The sequence below is a fragment of the Ranitomeya variabilis genome, chromosome 3, assembly GCF_051348905.1.
Source record: "Ranitomeya variabilis isolate aRanVar5 chromosome 3, aRanVar5.hap1, whole genome shotgun sequence".
NCBI lineage: Eukaryota > Metazoa > Chordata > Amphibia > Anura > Dendrobatidae > Ranitomeya > Ranitomeya variabilis.
In genome coordinates this window covers 253,280,593-253,298,015 of record NC_135234.1, presented here as the reverse complement: position 1 = coordinate 253,298,015, position 17,423 = coordinate 253,280,593, and the positions used below count along the sequence as shown (strand labels likewise).

At 40.2% G+C, this 17,423-nt stretch overlaps 1 protein-coding gene across 1 annotated transcript in view; it reads left to right on the top strand.

The window, feature by feature from the left end:
- Window positions 1–17,423, top strand: part of PKP1 (plakophilin 1) — a 101,430-nt gene that overhangs the window by 27,934 nt on the left and 56,073 nt on the right. The window contains exons 3-4 of the mRNA XM_077295390.1: window positions 10,954–11,411; window positions 15,633–15,780. Coding sequence (XP_077151505.1) covers window positions 10,954–11,411; window positions 15,633–15,780 — 606 coding nt within the window. The remainder of the gene's footprint in view (window positions 1–10,953; window positions 11,412–15,632; window positions 15,781–17,423) is intronic.

Sequence of the window (17,423 nt, the reverse complement as noted above, 5' to 3'; positions counted from 1 at the left end):
TTTAGTGCAGCAAGTAGCTGGCAGCCCTGACATCACAGTCCAGTGCATGTACAAGGTTGCCCCTGGGACGTCAAACTATGAATGTTTACTGACATTAACAGTTGGGTGAGCACTGCAGTTTTTAATTATAATGAAAGTGTTATCACATTATCATCATGCAATTAAGGTTTTCTAATATTATATACACAATACATGTGACCTGGCACAAATAAATTATTGTTGTATGTACAATGACACATGAGGAGAATAATGTTATTGTGCTGTATACATATGCACCATGTTTTCCTGATGTGCATTCCTAATCACTTTTTATACCTTCAATATGTACTGTGAATGTTCATGGCTTGAAAATGGCTCACAGTTTAATCCATCAATGACCTCTGATACGCCTTTTAACGGCGGCAGTTAAGGGTACTTATTCTTTAGTAAGGATATGATGCCCACCAGAGTCAGAAAATCTCTGGGAGATTCCCAGAGAACATTATCGGGACTGGTTTTTATGGTCCCCTGTCACATAATTGCTGTTATTCAGTGAATAACTGCAATCACAAAAAAAAGTCTGAGTTACAATTCAATTCTCTCTCCTATAACATGATCTAACATATCAAATCAAGGGGGATTTGATTTACTATTTCCTTTTCTTTGTCATCCCCTTAGTTAGATAAAAATTCTAAAAAAAATGTTTAACATTTTTTTCATTCTTTGCAGTTGTGGTTAAGGTTAGGGTTGAGGTTGTGGTAGGGTTGTGTTAGGGTTAGGGTTGGGGTTAGAATTATGGTTTTTTTTTTCAAAAGTAAAAAAAAATCATGACATATGATGGCTTTTTTTGTGGCCAAGCGCTCGCTACTTGGGTTTACATCGGGTGCTCTGATATGCATGGAGTGTCATGGATCGCCGCATTTTTGGGGGGCGTATAACAGCCATGAAACATGCAGGGCAGGGACTCTACCATATCACTCAATCACCTGTGATATTTAGTGCATACCTGAGCACCTGATGCAAACTGGAGTAGCGAGCACTTGCTTGCAACACTAATGACGACATATTCAATATGACAACCTAATGTTATCAAATTCTGTGTCGTACCTGTGGGTTCAAAATGATCACTGAACCCCTGGCTAGAATCCTCAAGGAGAATGGTTTCTTAAATTATGTCACTTGTGGAGGGGTTTCCACTGTTTAGGTACATCAGGGGCTCTCCAAACGCGACATGGCATCTGCTCTCAATTCCAGCCAATTTTGTGTTCAAAAAGTCAAACAGTGCTCCTTCCCTTCCAAACCCTGCCATGCACCCAAACAGTGGATTTCCACCACATATGGGGTATCGGTGTACTCAGGAGAAATTGCAGAACAAATTTTTTTGTCCATTTTCTCCTGTTACCCTAGACAAAATAAAAAGTTGGGGTATGAAGTACATTTTTTGTGAAAAAAGTTAAATGTTCATTTTTTCCTTCCACATTGCTTCAGTTCTTGTGAAGCAACTGAAGGGTTAATACATTTCTTAAATGTGGTTTTGCACACCTTCAGAGGTGCAGTTTTTACTTAAAATGTAATGTGGTCTCTAAAAAAATGTTTTTCTACATTTTGTTGGAAAACTGCAAAATTGCTAGTCAAATTTTAACCCATCTAAAAAATGTTTCCAAAATTGTACTGATGTAATATGTGGTAGATATGCGGTAAATGTTATTTATGTACTATTTTGTGTGACATATTACTCTGATAGGCACAAAAATAAAAAAAATTGCAAAATTTTAAATTTTTTGGACAAATTTACGTTTTTTTTCATAAACAAGCGCAAGGCATATCGAAGAATTGTTACCGCTATTATGATGTACAATATGTCACAAAAAAAATTCTCAGAATCAGTGGGATCCATTGAAGCGTTCCAGAGTTATTACCACATAAAGTGACACTGTTCAGAATTGTAAAATTTGGACTAGTCATTAAGGTCAAAATTTGCTCGGTCACTAAGGGGTTAAAGAGCCGAAACAGCACACATACATGGGTAAATAAAGACCACTATTTTTTTTTAATATCTCATGTCTTAAGGTCTGCCATTTTTGCTGTATGTATATGGAGGATACTGAATATATCAGTCTTTTATAGTGCTGCTTTCTTTGGGAATATCAAGAGACTTAATCTGTTTGTATACATTACCATCAATAGCTGCTATAATAGGTAATTTACATTATATGTAAACATATATAACATTTTCCAATGATAATAATGAATGTGAGAACAATATTAATGGTAATAGTGGTTATTCTAATAATAATAACAATAAATATAATAATCTAGAAAAAGTTCTCTAAGAATAATCGTGAGAACAATGCAAAAATGAACAAGAAAGCTCATAAATTTCAACATTTAATCTACAGTATTGATTTTTAATAGGATATATGATGGATTCTAAAGCACCTATGATTGTGGTATATGTGTAATGTTCATCAATTTTATTCTTCTGGAGAAAAAACTGAGTGGTAACTTTCCAAATCCACCTACAACATCTTCCATTACGTAATCTCCGGTCAAACCAAGACCTCCTTCTCTCCTCCACACTTATTCGTTCCTCACCCAATCACCTCTAAGACATCTCCTGAATATCCACTATCCTCTGGAATTCTGTGCCCCAACACGTCCGATTATCCACCACATTCGGATCCTTCAGACGGAACTTGAAAACCCACCTTTTCAAGAAAACTTACAGCCTGCAATTAACCCGCTGCCTCCTCATCACTATTGGAGCTACTGCAAACCCAACCTACTGTGTTTTTCCCCATCATCCAGTAGACTACTGTAAGTCCACAAGGGCAGGGTCCTCTTTCCCAGTCTGTCATTGTTAGATTGTTCCCCTTCTCGTGTACAGCACCATGGAATCAATGGTGCTATATAAATAAGTGGTAATAATAAAGATAAAACACATCAAAACTCTTTTAAAATGTGGAGGTCCTGTTGAGTATTTGCTCCAAAAACACTGCAAAAAAGACTTTGTTATGGAATTATGGAAAGCGCTATCGGCAACATATCAACACGTGGATTGTTTGTGATTGATAGCTCCGAGCAGGAGAAATAAGCTTGGCAGCTACATTCCATTGTAGTGTGTGTTACTTTGCTTCAAACGGAAAGATTTCCCTACATAGTTTTTACCTTTTATGATACTTTGGATAGATGATGAACAGTATGATAACAGATCACATCTACCCTGTATTGTAGTTTCTATTTGATACATTATACTGCCAATGATAATTTCAAGTGTATGCTATATTCCTCACCCTCTGGAATAAAAAAATAATTGGTTTATCACATTAGCTACATAATTATCCTTTCTCTACTGGGCGACTTCACTTTGAGAACCCCAGAAAAGAGGTTTTCAGGAGTGGTATATCTTTCCACAAAGGTGTCCTGCCTGTTTGCATTCTGTTGTTCTCCATGGACAACCCAACATTGTGCATGCCAAGAAAGAGCACGGACACAGCGTTCTATCACAACTCTTTTCACCTTCTAATCTGGGGTAGATGTATCCGTTTGCAGTCACTTTTTCTTAAATAAAACAGGTCACACATCTGGGACCTTGGTAGTTTATATTAATGGAAAGTCCTTTGCTGCAGGCGCTGTGCCTGTACTGCTAGACTCTTCACTAGGAAAGTATTTCAGCCTTTGACTTGCTGCAGTCCTTAGAATCATGCATGGAGGGGTTATAATTAGTTTTTCCATGGTCTACTATTCAAGATCGGAGTGAGTACTTCAACCCACTGGACTAAAGGAAGTTTTCCTCTATCTGCAGTTTGCTCAAATAAAGTTAAATAGGCCCCCATATCATCATCATTGGTCATTTTCTGCATTCTGGACTGGTTTCCACGCATTAACACAGGAGCTTTGACCAGCTATAAGCACACTTCACTACAATAATAAGGCTTCGATAAGTGCAGTCATTTGCTCTAATAAGAGGAAATTCATTTTGCTGTTACAGATTGGCCTGCACAATCTGTTTAATAGGTTCCTCCATTAAAGCAATCTCTTATGTAGTCCTGCTGCCACTGATACCCAGGACATAGACTAGTTTATGGAACTTAAAACAACTTTACTAGCAATAGGGATGTCACGTTTGTGCTGTCAGATTACCCATGGCCAGGGACTCCTACACTGTCCCTAATGCTAGGGGTGCCCTAGCTATCCCTGCTCCCCAGATTACTTCTGATGCTTTAGATGCTGGGGCCATGTGCCTTACTGAACTCCTGAATCAGCCCTATAGCTATCCCCCTCCCACACCCAGGGAAGTAGGGTGGAATAGTGTTTGTATATATGCAAACCAGACAAACAAGGAAGGATGTACAGGTATAAAGGAAACATACCAATCATACAAATATGCACTCACAGACAAAAGAGGGGAACACTGGGTAGGAAAAGTAGGTAAACTAAATAGGAGAGGATGAGGGATTTCACACAGCCGAAACATCTAGCAACAGTCAAAGATAAACACTTCAAAATGCCTCCACCAATAACCGACTTCCCCACTCCTCATCAGGCAGTACTAAACTTAGCACTGGCAATCCAGATTGTCAGAAGCGAGTGTTTATAGGAGAGGGGAGTGGCCAATACTGAACAGTGTAGATCCTCCAAGCAGGAAGTTAGAGACTGCAAGTTGAACAGTTTAACCCCTGCACTGCTAACAGAAACCTGCTCGGTTTAATATGAAGAAGTGCTTCTGATCAGTACACGAGTACGTGAAATCAGACCCTGTGGCCTTCTGGCCCCTCTCTATCCCAGTAAACCAGTGACTAGGGATGTCCACATCCTCCACCATATGTGAATGGAACCCTTCAGATAGCCACGCAAAACGGGCACACTCTGGCAGTAAAAGTTCAAATGTCCAGGATTTATTGTTCACATCCAAAAGAAACAGTAAAGGAAAACTGCCATACTTCTGCAGCAAAACAGGAAATTTACATTCTTGACATTGTCACTAGCAAACAAATTAATGGCTCCATTTAGATTCTATACTTCTCTTAATACATCCCAGAACTGTATTTGCCTTTTTTTCTGCTGCATCATACTGTTGAATCATGTGCAGTCTCTGATCTATTAGTGTTCTCAAATCTTTTTCACATGTGCTTGTTGCTTAGTTCTATTCCTCCTATTCTGTAGATGTAATTTTTGTTTTTCTTGCCCAGTTGTGGAATCTTCCTTTTCTTCCTGTTAAATACTATTCTATTATTCTCGTCCCATTGTTCAAGCTTATATAGATCCTTCTTAATCTTCTCTCTGTCTTCCCTAGCATTAGATATCCCTCTCATCATGCATCGTCTGCAAATTTGATTAGTTTACCTTCAGCTCCCTTATCTAGATCATTTCCTTTTTTTATCTCCTCCGAACACCCCCCTGATCCTGCTGTTCTTTCTGTTATCAAGGTGTAGGATATTTCTTCAGTTCTTGATATTTTTTATCATCTCTTATACCCCGCAAGTTCTGCATTCAAGACTGCAATGTGTAGAGTCGGTGTCCCTGCGCTATTCCCATCCTCCACTCCCTCAGCAGGAATGCTGATTCAATACCTGCCATGGCCCCTGGCCCACACTTTCTCCTGCAGCTGCAATCTTCCTGGGTCAGCACACATCTCACAGATCTCCAGGTACTTAAAAAGACAGTGCACACTGTCCTAAACTGTCTACAGCCAATGGCTAGGAGGCACCTATTATTTAAGACACCTCCACCTGTTGGGAGGTGACTGAGCAATGTGTTCTGTCAGTTGTTTACAGGCAAGTTGTCAGGTCCCATGTTCATGTATATCTGCCTGTAGCTGCCTGTAACTACGTGTTACTGCCTGTACCTGACTGTCCCTGTCAGTACCTGCCAGAGTCCACCATCACCTGCCGTGCATGCCAAAATCTGCCATGCCTTCCTGTTTATGCTCCATACCTGCCAGCATCTACCATATCTCCCTGTATATCAACCATGCCTTCACCTGCTATGACTTCCTATATACAAGTCATGCCTGCCAGCACCTGCTGTGCATTTCTGTATGTCAGCCGAGCCTACTTGCTCTTGCTGTGTCCACCCATTCCTGACCGTTCCAGCTCCCTACCCCTTTAGGGGTCCACTGCTGTGTGTCTGTGGTCTGTCCTGGAGTAGCACCTGGCGTGCATCTGGAGCCAAGTCTAACCACACCTTTGGGGGGTTTAGCGAAGAGTTAGGTGTTCACCTAGTCACCCCCCCTCCAGGCTTTCCTCAGTCCACCACGGCACAGTGGTTCCACTACATGCATTATACAATTGCTCCTACCTTTTCCCATGAGTACAGTGGATGATTACTTTTCAGTTCCATCAAAGATAGTTTTTCTTTCAGAGTTATATTCCTTTATTTTCTGTTTTGACTTCTTTAGTGCAACTCAGTCTTTTTCAACTAAGTCCTGAAGCATATCAAAAGCAGGTGGTCCAAAAATGCTGATCATAAAACTAACATCAAGTGATGTTTTGCTATCTATTTAATTTTTTCCAATAATTTTAACTTTAGTAACTTATGCTGTCTATAAATTATTATCCTTAACTGGAATATTAGATTATTATCAATATTATTAGAAGAGGTTGGCAGAAGACCAGCCAAAAACTTTGAAAAAAGTTATATTTACAGTAAGCTTTAGACAACATGTAAGTGGGTTAATTCCATCCTGGACTTTCTAGCATTTTAAGTTCATTATGTCTTATGGTTTCTTCCTGTCCACTTCTTACACTTCTTCCTGTTTTTTACTAGATTGCATAAGGGTTGGATCTACACTTAGGCCAGTCCTAGCCACTGGTCCAGTCTGCTAGACCAAAAGTTCAGAGTATCTGCTAAAGAAAGGACACATTCCAGATATAAGGGATCCATCTGCTCATCTGCCTCAGGCTTGCTCGGTAGCTGATAAAACCTCCTGTCAATCATGTCATATATAAACTGTAAAGGCTGCTTGTTGCTGTAGTGCTAGCACATTTGGGATAGTGTTGACTTTTTATCTGTCTCCTTAGTGAAATTTTCAAATGCAAAATTATAGGCACCCTTCATGGTAGCACACCCTTTTGAAACTATGACAGCTTGTAAATACTTTTTGTAGTCAGTCAAGAGTCTTTTAGTTTTTGCTTGAGGGATTTTCATCCATTCTTCCTTAGAAAATTCTTACATTTCTGTGAGATTCCTTGGTCATCTTGCAGGCATTGCTCTTTTGAGGTCTAGTCACCGATTTTCAATGATGTTCAGATCAGGGGACTGTAGGGCTATTGTAAATCCTTCAGCTTGCACTTTTTGAGGTAGTCTACTGTGGATTTTGACGTGTGTTTAGGATCATTATCCATTTGTATTATCCATCCTCTTTTCAACTTCAGCATTTTTTTACAAATGGTGTTATGACTGCATCAAGAATTTGCTGAAATTTCATTGAAACCATTCTTCCCTCTAGCCTTAAAAAATGTTCCCTGTGCCATTGGCTGCAACACAACCACTAAGCATGGTTGATCCACCTCCATTAAAACAAATCATATAATCAGTTAGATCTCAGGACGTTAATGCATTTTGGGAAATTCACCTTCTTCAGGAACAAAATACACACAATGACCAGAGATGAATGGATCAGACAAAATCCGAATTTGCAAATTTGCGTAAATTTTACTGCTTACTCTTCTAATGCTCTGGGATGAGCAGAGAATAAAATAACTTCTCTGCAAATGTAAATTTTTGCAAATGTAATAAAAAAGAAAAACTGAAATATCACATGGTCATACAGTGGGGAAAAAAGTATTTAGTCAGCCACCAATTGTGCAAGTTCTCCCACTTAAAAAGATGAGAGAGGCCTGTAATTGACATCATAGGTAGACCACAACAATAAGAGTCAAAATGCGAAAAACAAATCCAGAAAATCACCTTGTCTGATTTGGCAAGATTTATTTTGCAAATTATGGTGGAAAATTAAGTATTTAGTCATTAACAAATGTTCATCTCAATATTTTGTTATATATCCTTTGTTGCCAATGACAGAGGTCAAACATTTTCTGTAAGTCTTCACAAGGTTGGCACACACTGTTAGTAGTATGTTGGCTCATTCCTCCATGCAGATCTCCTCTAGAACAGTGATGTTTTGGCCCTGTTACTGGGCAACACGGACTTTCAACTCTCTCCAAAGGTATTCTATGGGGTGGAGATTTGGAGACTGGATAGGCCACTCCAGGACCTTCATATGCTTCTTACGAAGCCACTCCTTCGTTGCCCTGGCAGTGTGTTTGGGATCATTATCATTTTGAAAGACCCATCCATGTTTCATCTTCAATGCCCTTGCTGATGGAAGGAGGTTTGTACTCAAAATCTCACGATACATGGCCCCATTCATTCTTTCATGTACACAGATCAGTCATCTTGGTCACTTTGCAGAGAAACAGCCCCAAAGCATGATGTTGCCACCCTTATGCTTCACAGTAGGTATGGTGTACTTTGGATGCAACTCAGCATTCTGTCTCCTCCAAACACAACGATTTTTGTTTCTACCAAACAGTTCTATTTTGGTTTCATCAGGCCATATGACATTCTCCCAACACGCTTCTGGATAATCCAAATGCTCTCTAGCAAACTTCAGACGGGCCTGGACATGTACTGGCTTAAGCAGGAGGACACGTCTGGCACTGCAGGATCTGAGTCCCTGGTAGCATAGTCTGTTACTGATGGTAGCCTGCTCTATGCATGTGGTTCTGGGATTTTTGCTAATCGTTCTTGTAATCATTTGACCCCACGGGGTGAGATCTTGCGTGGAGCCCCAAATCGAGGGAGATTATCAGTGGTCTTGTATGTCTTCCATTTTCTTATTATTGCTCCCACAGTTGATTTCATCACACCAAGCTGCTTGCCTATTGCAGATTCAGTCTTCCCAGCCTGGTGCAGGGCTCCAATTTTGTTTCTGGTGTCCTTCGACAGCTCTTTGGTCTTCATCATAGCGGAGTTTGGAGTGTCACTGTTTCAGGTTGTGGACAGGTGTCTTTTATAATGATAACAAGTTCAAACAGGTGTCATTACTACAGGTAATGAGTGGAGGACAGCGGAGTATCTTAATGAAGTTACAGGTCTGTGAGAGCCAGAAATATTGCATATTTTTAGGTGACCAAAATACTTATTTTCCACCATAATTTGCAAAACAAAACTTGCCAAATCAGACAAGGTCATTTTCTGGATTTGTTTTCTCATTTTGACTCTCATAGTTGTGGTCTGCCTATGATGTCAAATTACAGGCCTCTTGCATATTTTTAAGTAGGAGAACTTGCACAATTGGTGGCTGACTAAATACTTTGTATTGAGTACAAGCACCCTTTTGAGCTAGTACAGTCATGAATCGTTTTGGAAATGATGCAACAAGTTTTTCATACCTGGATTTGGGGATGCTCTGCCATTCTTCCTTGCAGATCCTCTCCAATTCCATGAGGTTGTATGGTGAACGTTGGTGGACAGCCAATCTTCAGGTCTCCAGAGATGCTCAATTGGGTTTAGGTCAGGGCTCTGGCTGTGCCAGTCAAGAATGGTCACAGAATTGTTATGAAGCCACTCCTTTGCTATTTTAGCTGTGTGCATAGGGTCATTGTCTTGTTGGATGGTGAACCTTTGGCCAAGTCTGAAGTCTAGAGCACTCTGGAAAAGGTTTTCATCCAGGATATCTGATTAATTAAACACAGCTGGACTCCAATGAAGGAGTAGAACCATCTCAAGGAGGATCACAAAGAAATGGACAGCATGTGACTTAAATATGAGTGTCTGAGCATAGCGTCTGAATACTTATGACCATGTGATATTTCAGTTTTTCTTTTCTTAATAAATATGCTAAAATGTCTACATTTCTGTTTTTTTTCAGACAAGATGGGGTGCAGGGTGTACATTAATGAGAAAAAAATGAACTTTTTTTGATTTTACCAAATGGCTGCAATGAAAGAAAGAGTGAAAAATTTAAAGCGGTCTGAATACTTTCCATACCCACTGTATATTTCTAATAATGAAAAAACAATTGGCTCCTTGGAGCTGTAAATGGTGGACACTGATCATATTGAGGCAAAAGTCATAAGTAGTAATAACTGTTCATGCTGGTCTCACAACGAAATCCAAAGCAGCACGGTGTAGGCGGGATGTTAGCACTGCTTGGGGGAAAGCACATCCATGCTGGAGGTAAGGCACTGTGATAACGCATATTGAGCGGCTTTAAATCGAGTTGAAACTGGTGACTGGAGACTTAGGACTCAAATTGATTTGCACCTACATGTTCATGATTAAATGTAGCGTAGTACTTAAGCTTATGGTTTTCTGTTATTAGTTTGATATCAAACTTTACAATATTTAGTTTGTTATATGTGCTTTATCATCAGTTGACACTGTCATGTCCTATGGTAATAGTAGAAATTCACCGCACAACGTTTTTGGGTTACTTGGTTGTTGGTGCAAGAGTAGAGGGTGGAGAATGTAGAGAGGGACCCTTGCTGTTTAGGTACCCGAAACTGCTGGTGGCGTTGGCAATTGAAACACCAAGGGTCCCTCTCTACATTCTCCACCCTCTACTCTTGCACCAACAACCAAGTAACCCATGACTAAGACCCAGGAGGGTCAAAACGTTGGGTTTTTGAATCAGACTATATCACTTCACTGCTTGTGGTTTTTATATCTTTTTGAGACTATCTTTGGAATAAATTGTGAAAACACGTTTGCAAACTAACAAAAAGAGTGTGCGGTGAATTTCTACTACTACGTTCTGGGGCTATCACAGTCCGTTCCGCCTGCACCTCATATTCTGGACCAGACTGCACACCATTTTCTCCTTATCATGTCCTATGCTAAGGCATATTTTGCAAACTTCCAAATTAAAAACAAAACAAAACTGAATTTTCTTTAATTTGACATCTAAAAGAAGAGAAAATAAACTTTTATCTTTGCTTCTTTTTTTTCTCCCCTACTTTTGTGCAGCCTCATTACAATGGAACTATGAAGAAGGAGAACAAGAGGTTTAGCTCACAAAGCCAATTTGACAACTGGGGAAAACAACAGTATATATCTTTGGGAAGTCCGATTGGTCCAGGAAATGATTATGGCCAAATACAAACCTTGAAGACAAGTCAAAGTGAAAATGACCTTACAATTCAAAATCACAAAGCCACACTGAAACGCCAAAACCCCTATTATGCACAGAACCATTATTCTCAGCAGCAATATTCTGGAAGGGGGGGTGTCCAGAACTCAAGTTTTTACAGTCATCAAAGTTCACAGCCATGGAAGCAAACGAGTGTTCCAGCAGCACGTACACCATCTTCCATCTCGGCTACACAGCGGCAAACCTATCAGCAGGTTCACAGCACAATGCAGAGAAATGATGGGTGTTACAGTCAGAAGCAAGAAAACTATGTAGGCACGCAAGCACCATCCAGGTTAGTAAGCAAAAAATAGCTACTTTAATAAATTTATGCTGATCTACAGTTAAACTATTTGACATTATATATACATTGTATTTGTTATATACATATACAGTATACAGTGTGGCAAAAAAGTATTTAGTCAGTCAGCAATAGTGCAAGTTCCACCACTTAAAAAGATGAGAGGCGTCTGTAATTTACATCATAGGTAGACCTCAACTATGGGAGACAAACTGAGAAAAAAAAAAAAACAGAAAATCACATTGTCTGTTTTTTTATCATTTTATTTGCATATTATGGTGGAAAATAAGTATTTGGTCAGAAACAAAATTTCATCTCAATACTTTGTAATATATCCTTTGTTGGCAATGACAGAGGTCAAACGTTTTCTGTAAGTCTTCACAAGGTTGCCACACACTGTTGTTGGTATGTTGGCCCATTCCTCCATGCAGATCTCCTCTAGAGCAGTGATGTTTTTGGCTTTTCGCTTGGCAACACGGACTTTCAACTCCCTCCAAAGGTTTTCTATAGGGTTGAGATCTGGAGACTGGCTAGGCCACTCCAGGACCTTGAAATGCTTCTTACGAAGCCACTCCTTCGTTGCCCTGGCGGTGTGCTTTGGATCATTGTCATGTTGAAAGACCCAGCCACGTTTCATCTTCAATGCCCTTGCTGATGGAAGGAGGTTTGCACTCAAAATCTCACGATACATGGCCCTATTCATTCTTTCATGTACCCGGATCAGTCGTCCTGGCCCCTTTGCAGAGAAACAGCTCCAAAGCATGATGTTTCCACCACCATGCTTTACAGTAGGTATGGTGTTTGATGGATGCAACTCAGTATTCTTTTTCCTCCAAACACGACAAGTTGTGTTTCTACCAAACAGTTCCAGTTTGGTTTCATCAGACCATAGGACATTCTCCCAAAACTCCTCTGGATCATCCAAATGCTCTCTAGCAAACTTCAGACGGGCCCGGACATGTACTGGCTTAAGCAGTGGGACACATCTGGCACTGCAGGATCTGAGTCCATGGTGGCGTAGTGTGTTACTTATGGTAAGCCTTGTTACATTGGTCCCAGCTCTCTGCAGTTCATTCACTAGGTCCCCCCGCGTGGTTCTGAGATTTTTGCTCACCGTTCTTGTGATCATTCTGACCCCACGGGGTGGGATTTTGCGTGGAGCCCCAGATCGAGGGAGATTATCAGTGGTCTTGAATGTCTTCCATTTTCTAATTATTGCTCCCACTGTTGATTTCTTCACTCCAAGCTGGTTGGCTATTGCAGATTCAGTCTTCCCAGCCTGGTGCAGGGCTACAATTTTGTTTCTGGTGTCCTTTGACAGCTCTTTGGTCTTCACCATAGTGGAGTTTGGAGTCAGACAGTTTGAGGGTGTGCACAGGTGTCTTTTTATACTGATAACAAGTTTAAACAGGTGCCATTACTACAGGTAATGAGTGGAGGAAAGAGGAGACTCTTAAAGAAGAAGTTACAGGTCTGTGAGAGCCAGAAATCTTGATTGTTTGTTTCTGACCAAATACTTATTTTCCACCATAATATGCAAATAAAATGATAAAAAAACAGACAATGTGATTTTCTGGGTTTTTTTTTCTCAGTTTGTCTCCCATAGTTGAGGTCTACCTATGATGTAAATTACAGACGCCTCTCATCTTTTTAAGTGGTGAAACTTGCACTATTGCTGACTGACTAAATACTTTTTTGCCCCACTGTATATAATTGATCAGAGATGTCCATAAATATATTAATTGATTAACTTATGTGTAAAAATGAGAAATGATACAGGGAAAAAGAAAAGTATTAAACACATGAAGAAGGCATTGTTTACAGAAGAATTTTTAAAGGGAACCTTTCAGGAGGATTGTGCACAGTAAACTATAGACTCTGTCAAGTCGGTTATACTGATTAAAATGATACCTTGGCTGATTAAATCTATCTTGTGGTTGTTTAATCTTTATTTTCAGTTTTGAGTTAAAATGGTTCTCTGATTAGGTTTTCAAATTTTTGTTTTTTCTTCTCTAGCAAGATGGTGCTGCCAGTGCCTGCTCAATAATGATCTCTGATAGCTGCTAGTGTGCAGGGCGCCGGTGGTGCCATTCTGCAGGAGGAATTTATTTTTTTCTCTAGCAAGATGGCGCTGCCGGCACCTGCACAGTAGCAGCTATCGGATCACCTCTATATACACTGTTAGCGTGGGTGCCATTTAAAAATATATAATTTTTTTTATTTTTTTAATATCAGGATAACCTCAACCATATTAATTATAAACACAGTACACATGCGATTATGCTGCAACGCAGATGCCACGGCTGGCGCCTGCAGAAGGTTTTTTTTTCCAGTATGTATATATAATATTCATTACGTTAACTAGATCAGTGACCTGTCAGCAGTCTTCATTATGAATACTTAAGCAGAGCACCACATGAACCCCCCCATTGGCCGACCCGAAGCATGAGCATATCATTAACTCAAAACTGAAAATAAAGAATAAACAACAACCACAAGATGGATTTAATCAACCAAGGTATCATTTTAATCAATATAACGGCGCCGACCAGACAGTGTCTGTAGGTTACTGTGCACTATCATGCTGACAGGTTCCCTTTAAACTACTGAAGGTTCCAGTGAGCACTGTTTGGGACCATAATCCGGAAGTGGAAAGGCCATCATTTCACCATAAACCGACCATGATCAGGTGCTCCCACAATATTTCAGTCAGAGGAGTGAAAAGAATTATCAGTAGAGTTGTCCAATAGGCAAGGTCTACCTTTGGAGAGCTACAGAAAGACCTGCAAACAGCAGGTACAATTGTTTCAAATAAAACAATAAGTAATGTACTCAATCTCCATGGCCTGTAGGCACACTCACCACGCAAGACTCTATTCCTGAACAAAAAGCATATTCAAGTGCATTGACAATTTGTTCATCAACATTTACACAAGCCTGTGAAATACTGGGAGAATATAGTCTGGTCAGATGAGACCAAAATTGACCTATTTGGATACCATAATACACACCATGTTTGGAAGCCAAAAAGCACTGCATATCACCCCAAAAACAACATACCAAGAGTGAAGGTTGGAGGTGTGAACATCATGGTGTGGGGCTGTTTCAGCATACAGCACTGGCAAACTTCATATAATTGAAGGAAGGATTAATGGACAAATTTACCGAGAAATTCTTCACAAAAATCCACTGCCATCTACCAGTATGATGAAGATAAAAAGAGAGTGGACATTGCAGCAAGACAATGATTCCAAACATACAGCCAATTAAACATTTCATTTGATTTCAGATAAAGAAAATAACGCTGCTACTATGGCCCAGCCAATCACCTGACCTAAATCCAACAGAAAATGTATGAACTAATGCTCAGAGTTCATAGAAGGAACCCAAAGGATCTTCAGGATTTGAGGAGTGTTTGTGTTAAAGAATAGGCCAAAATCATACTTGAGCAATGCATGCAACTAGTTTCTCCATACAGGAGGCATTTTGAAGCTGTCACCACTAACAGAGGATTTTGTATGAAGTATTACATTTCAATAAGCATGTTCAATGCTTTTCCCTGTGTTATTTCATTGGTGATGTTTGACGAATCACACTCGTACTGAAACTACGGTCTACTGCTTCATGAGCCCTTACCATCAGTATCACATGCGTTCAGCACTGTCCCTCAATCACTGCAGGCCTCATACTAACACATGTACACAATATCCAATAATGGTCATGCCCTATTGAATAAAAACAAGGGCATCTAGTCACCCGTAAGGAAAAAACAAAGACTGCACTCATCAGTGGTGTTATTCTTCATTTATTAACTTCAATCCATTAAAAAACATGCCAGACAATATGCGGCGACAATTAGCACGACCCATCTCAGGACTTGCGGTTGCTGTTGAGGGGCGTAAAATGGTCTTTGCCTGAGACGCTTCCTGCTAATCATTATTTTCATGTTGCCTGGCACTTTTTTAATGTATTCAAGTTGATAAAAGAAGAATAACACCATTTATTGAGTGCAACCTTTTATTTTTTCATACGGGAAATTGGATACATTTATTAATATGTTTCCAGGTTTTGAAAGAATCTCCTGCACCATGAGAACAACTTAAGATTGTATCCCATTATTGTTTGAGATGGGAAACAGAAGTGCCAACCAACCTGATGTAACTATTATGTGTCACAGCACTTTCAGATTCTACTTATTTATGTCTCTTATTGCAGGATGGATTCCCAAGATGAGTTTGATGGAGGTTCTATGACCTTAGAAAGAGCAATGGAATTTCTTGCCGGAAATAATGCTAAATATCAGGCGATGGGAGCAAATTACATACAGCATGCTTGCTACCAAGATGAGAATGCAAAAAGTCTGGTATGTCTTGTGCACTAATTGACATAACCAGGTGTAGAGAAAACAGATGTAGTATTATTGTTTTGGCAGAAAAATAAAATAATAGTTCTCTATACAATGAAAATTGAATAACAATTTTTCAATATACATTCTGTATCGCACCCCTATGGCTTTTACGATCTATGCTCCATTTCAGTTAACCTCTTTCTGCCATCTGTTGTACAATCCCGTCGAGGTGACCTGGGACTTAATTCAAAGGGACGGGATAGTACGTCATGGGCGATCAGCCGCCACGCTGAAGGGGGGAGCGCGGCCGATCATCGCCGGGTGTCAGCTGATTATTACAGCTGAAATCCGGCACTATGTGCCAGGAGTGGTCACGGACCACTCCCGGCACATTAACCCCCGGAACACTGCGATCAAACATGATTCCGGCATTCTGGCGGCATAGGGAAGCATCACACAGGGAGGGGGCTCCCTGCGTGCTTCCCTGAGACCCTCGGAACAACGCGATGTGATTGCGTTGTTCTGAGCATCTCCTCCCTGCAGGCCCTGGATCCAAGATGGCAGTGGGGCTCCTTCCGGATCCTGCAGGGAGGTGGCTTGCAAGCGCATGCTGAGAGCAGGCATCGGCAAGCCTGCAGCACTGCCTGTCAGATCGCTGATCTGACACAGTGCTTTGCAAAGTGTCAGATCAGTGATCTGACACTATACAACCATGTCCCACCCTGGGACAAAGTAAAAAAGTAAAAAAGTAAAAAAAAAATACATATATTTACATGTGTAAAAAAAAAAAATCCTAAATAAACAAAAAAAAAAATTGTTTCAATAAATACATTTCTTTATGTAAATAAAAAAATACAATAAAAGCACACGTATTTAGTATCGCCGTGTCCGTAATGACCCGACCGATAAGGGTATGTGCACACATAGAAAGGAGCTCTGCGGATTTTTCCGCAGCGGATTTTATAAATCCACAGTTAAAAGGCACTGCAAATTTTCCGCGGTTTTTATGTGGATTTTGTGCGGATTCCACCTGCGGTTTTACACCTGCGGATTCCTATTACGGAGTAGGTGTAAACCGCTGTGGAATCTGCACAAAGAATTGACATGCTGCAGAATGTAACCCGCAGCGTTTCCGTGCGTTTTTTTCCGCAGCATGGGCACTGCGGATTGCGTTTGCCATAGGTTTACATAGTACTGTAATCACATGGAAAGCTGCTGCGGATGCGCAGCTGCAGATCCGCTGCAGATCCGCAGCAAAATCTGCAACGTGTGCACATAGCCTCAAACTGTCCCACTAGTTAACCCCTTCAGTGAACACCACAAAAAAAATGATGCAAAAAACAACTCTTTATTATCATACCGCTGAACAAAAAGTGGAATAACGCGATCAAAAAGACGGATATAAATAAGCATGGTACCGCTGAAAACGTCATCTTGTCCCGCAAAAAACGAGCTGCCATACAGTGTCATCAGCGAAAACATTAAAAAGTTATAGTCCTCAGAATAAAACGATGCAAAAATAATTATTTTTTATATAAAATAGTTTTTATCGTATAAAAGCGCCAAAACATTAAAAAAATGAGGCATCGCTGTAATCGTACTGACCCGAAGAATAAAACTGCTTTATCAATCTTATCAAACGTGGAACGGTATAAATG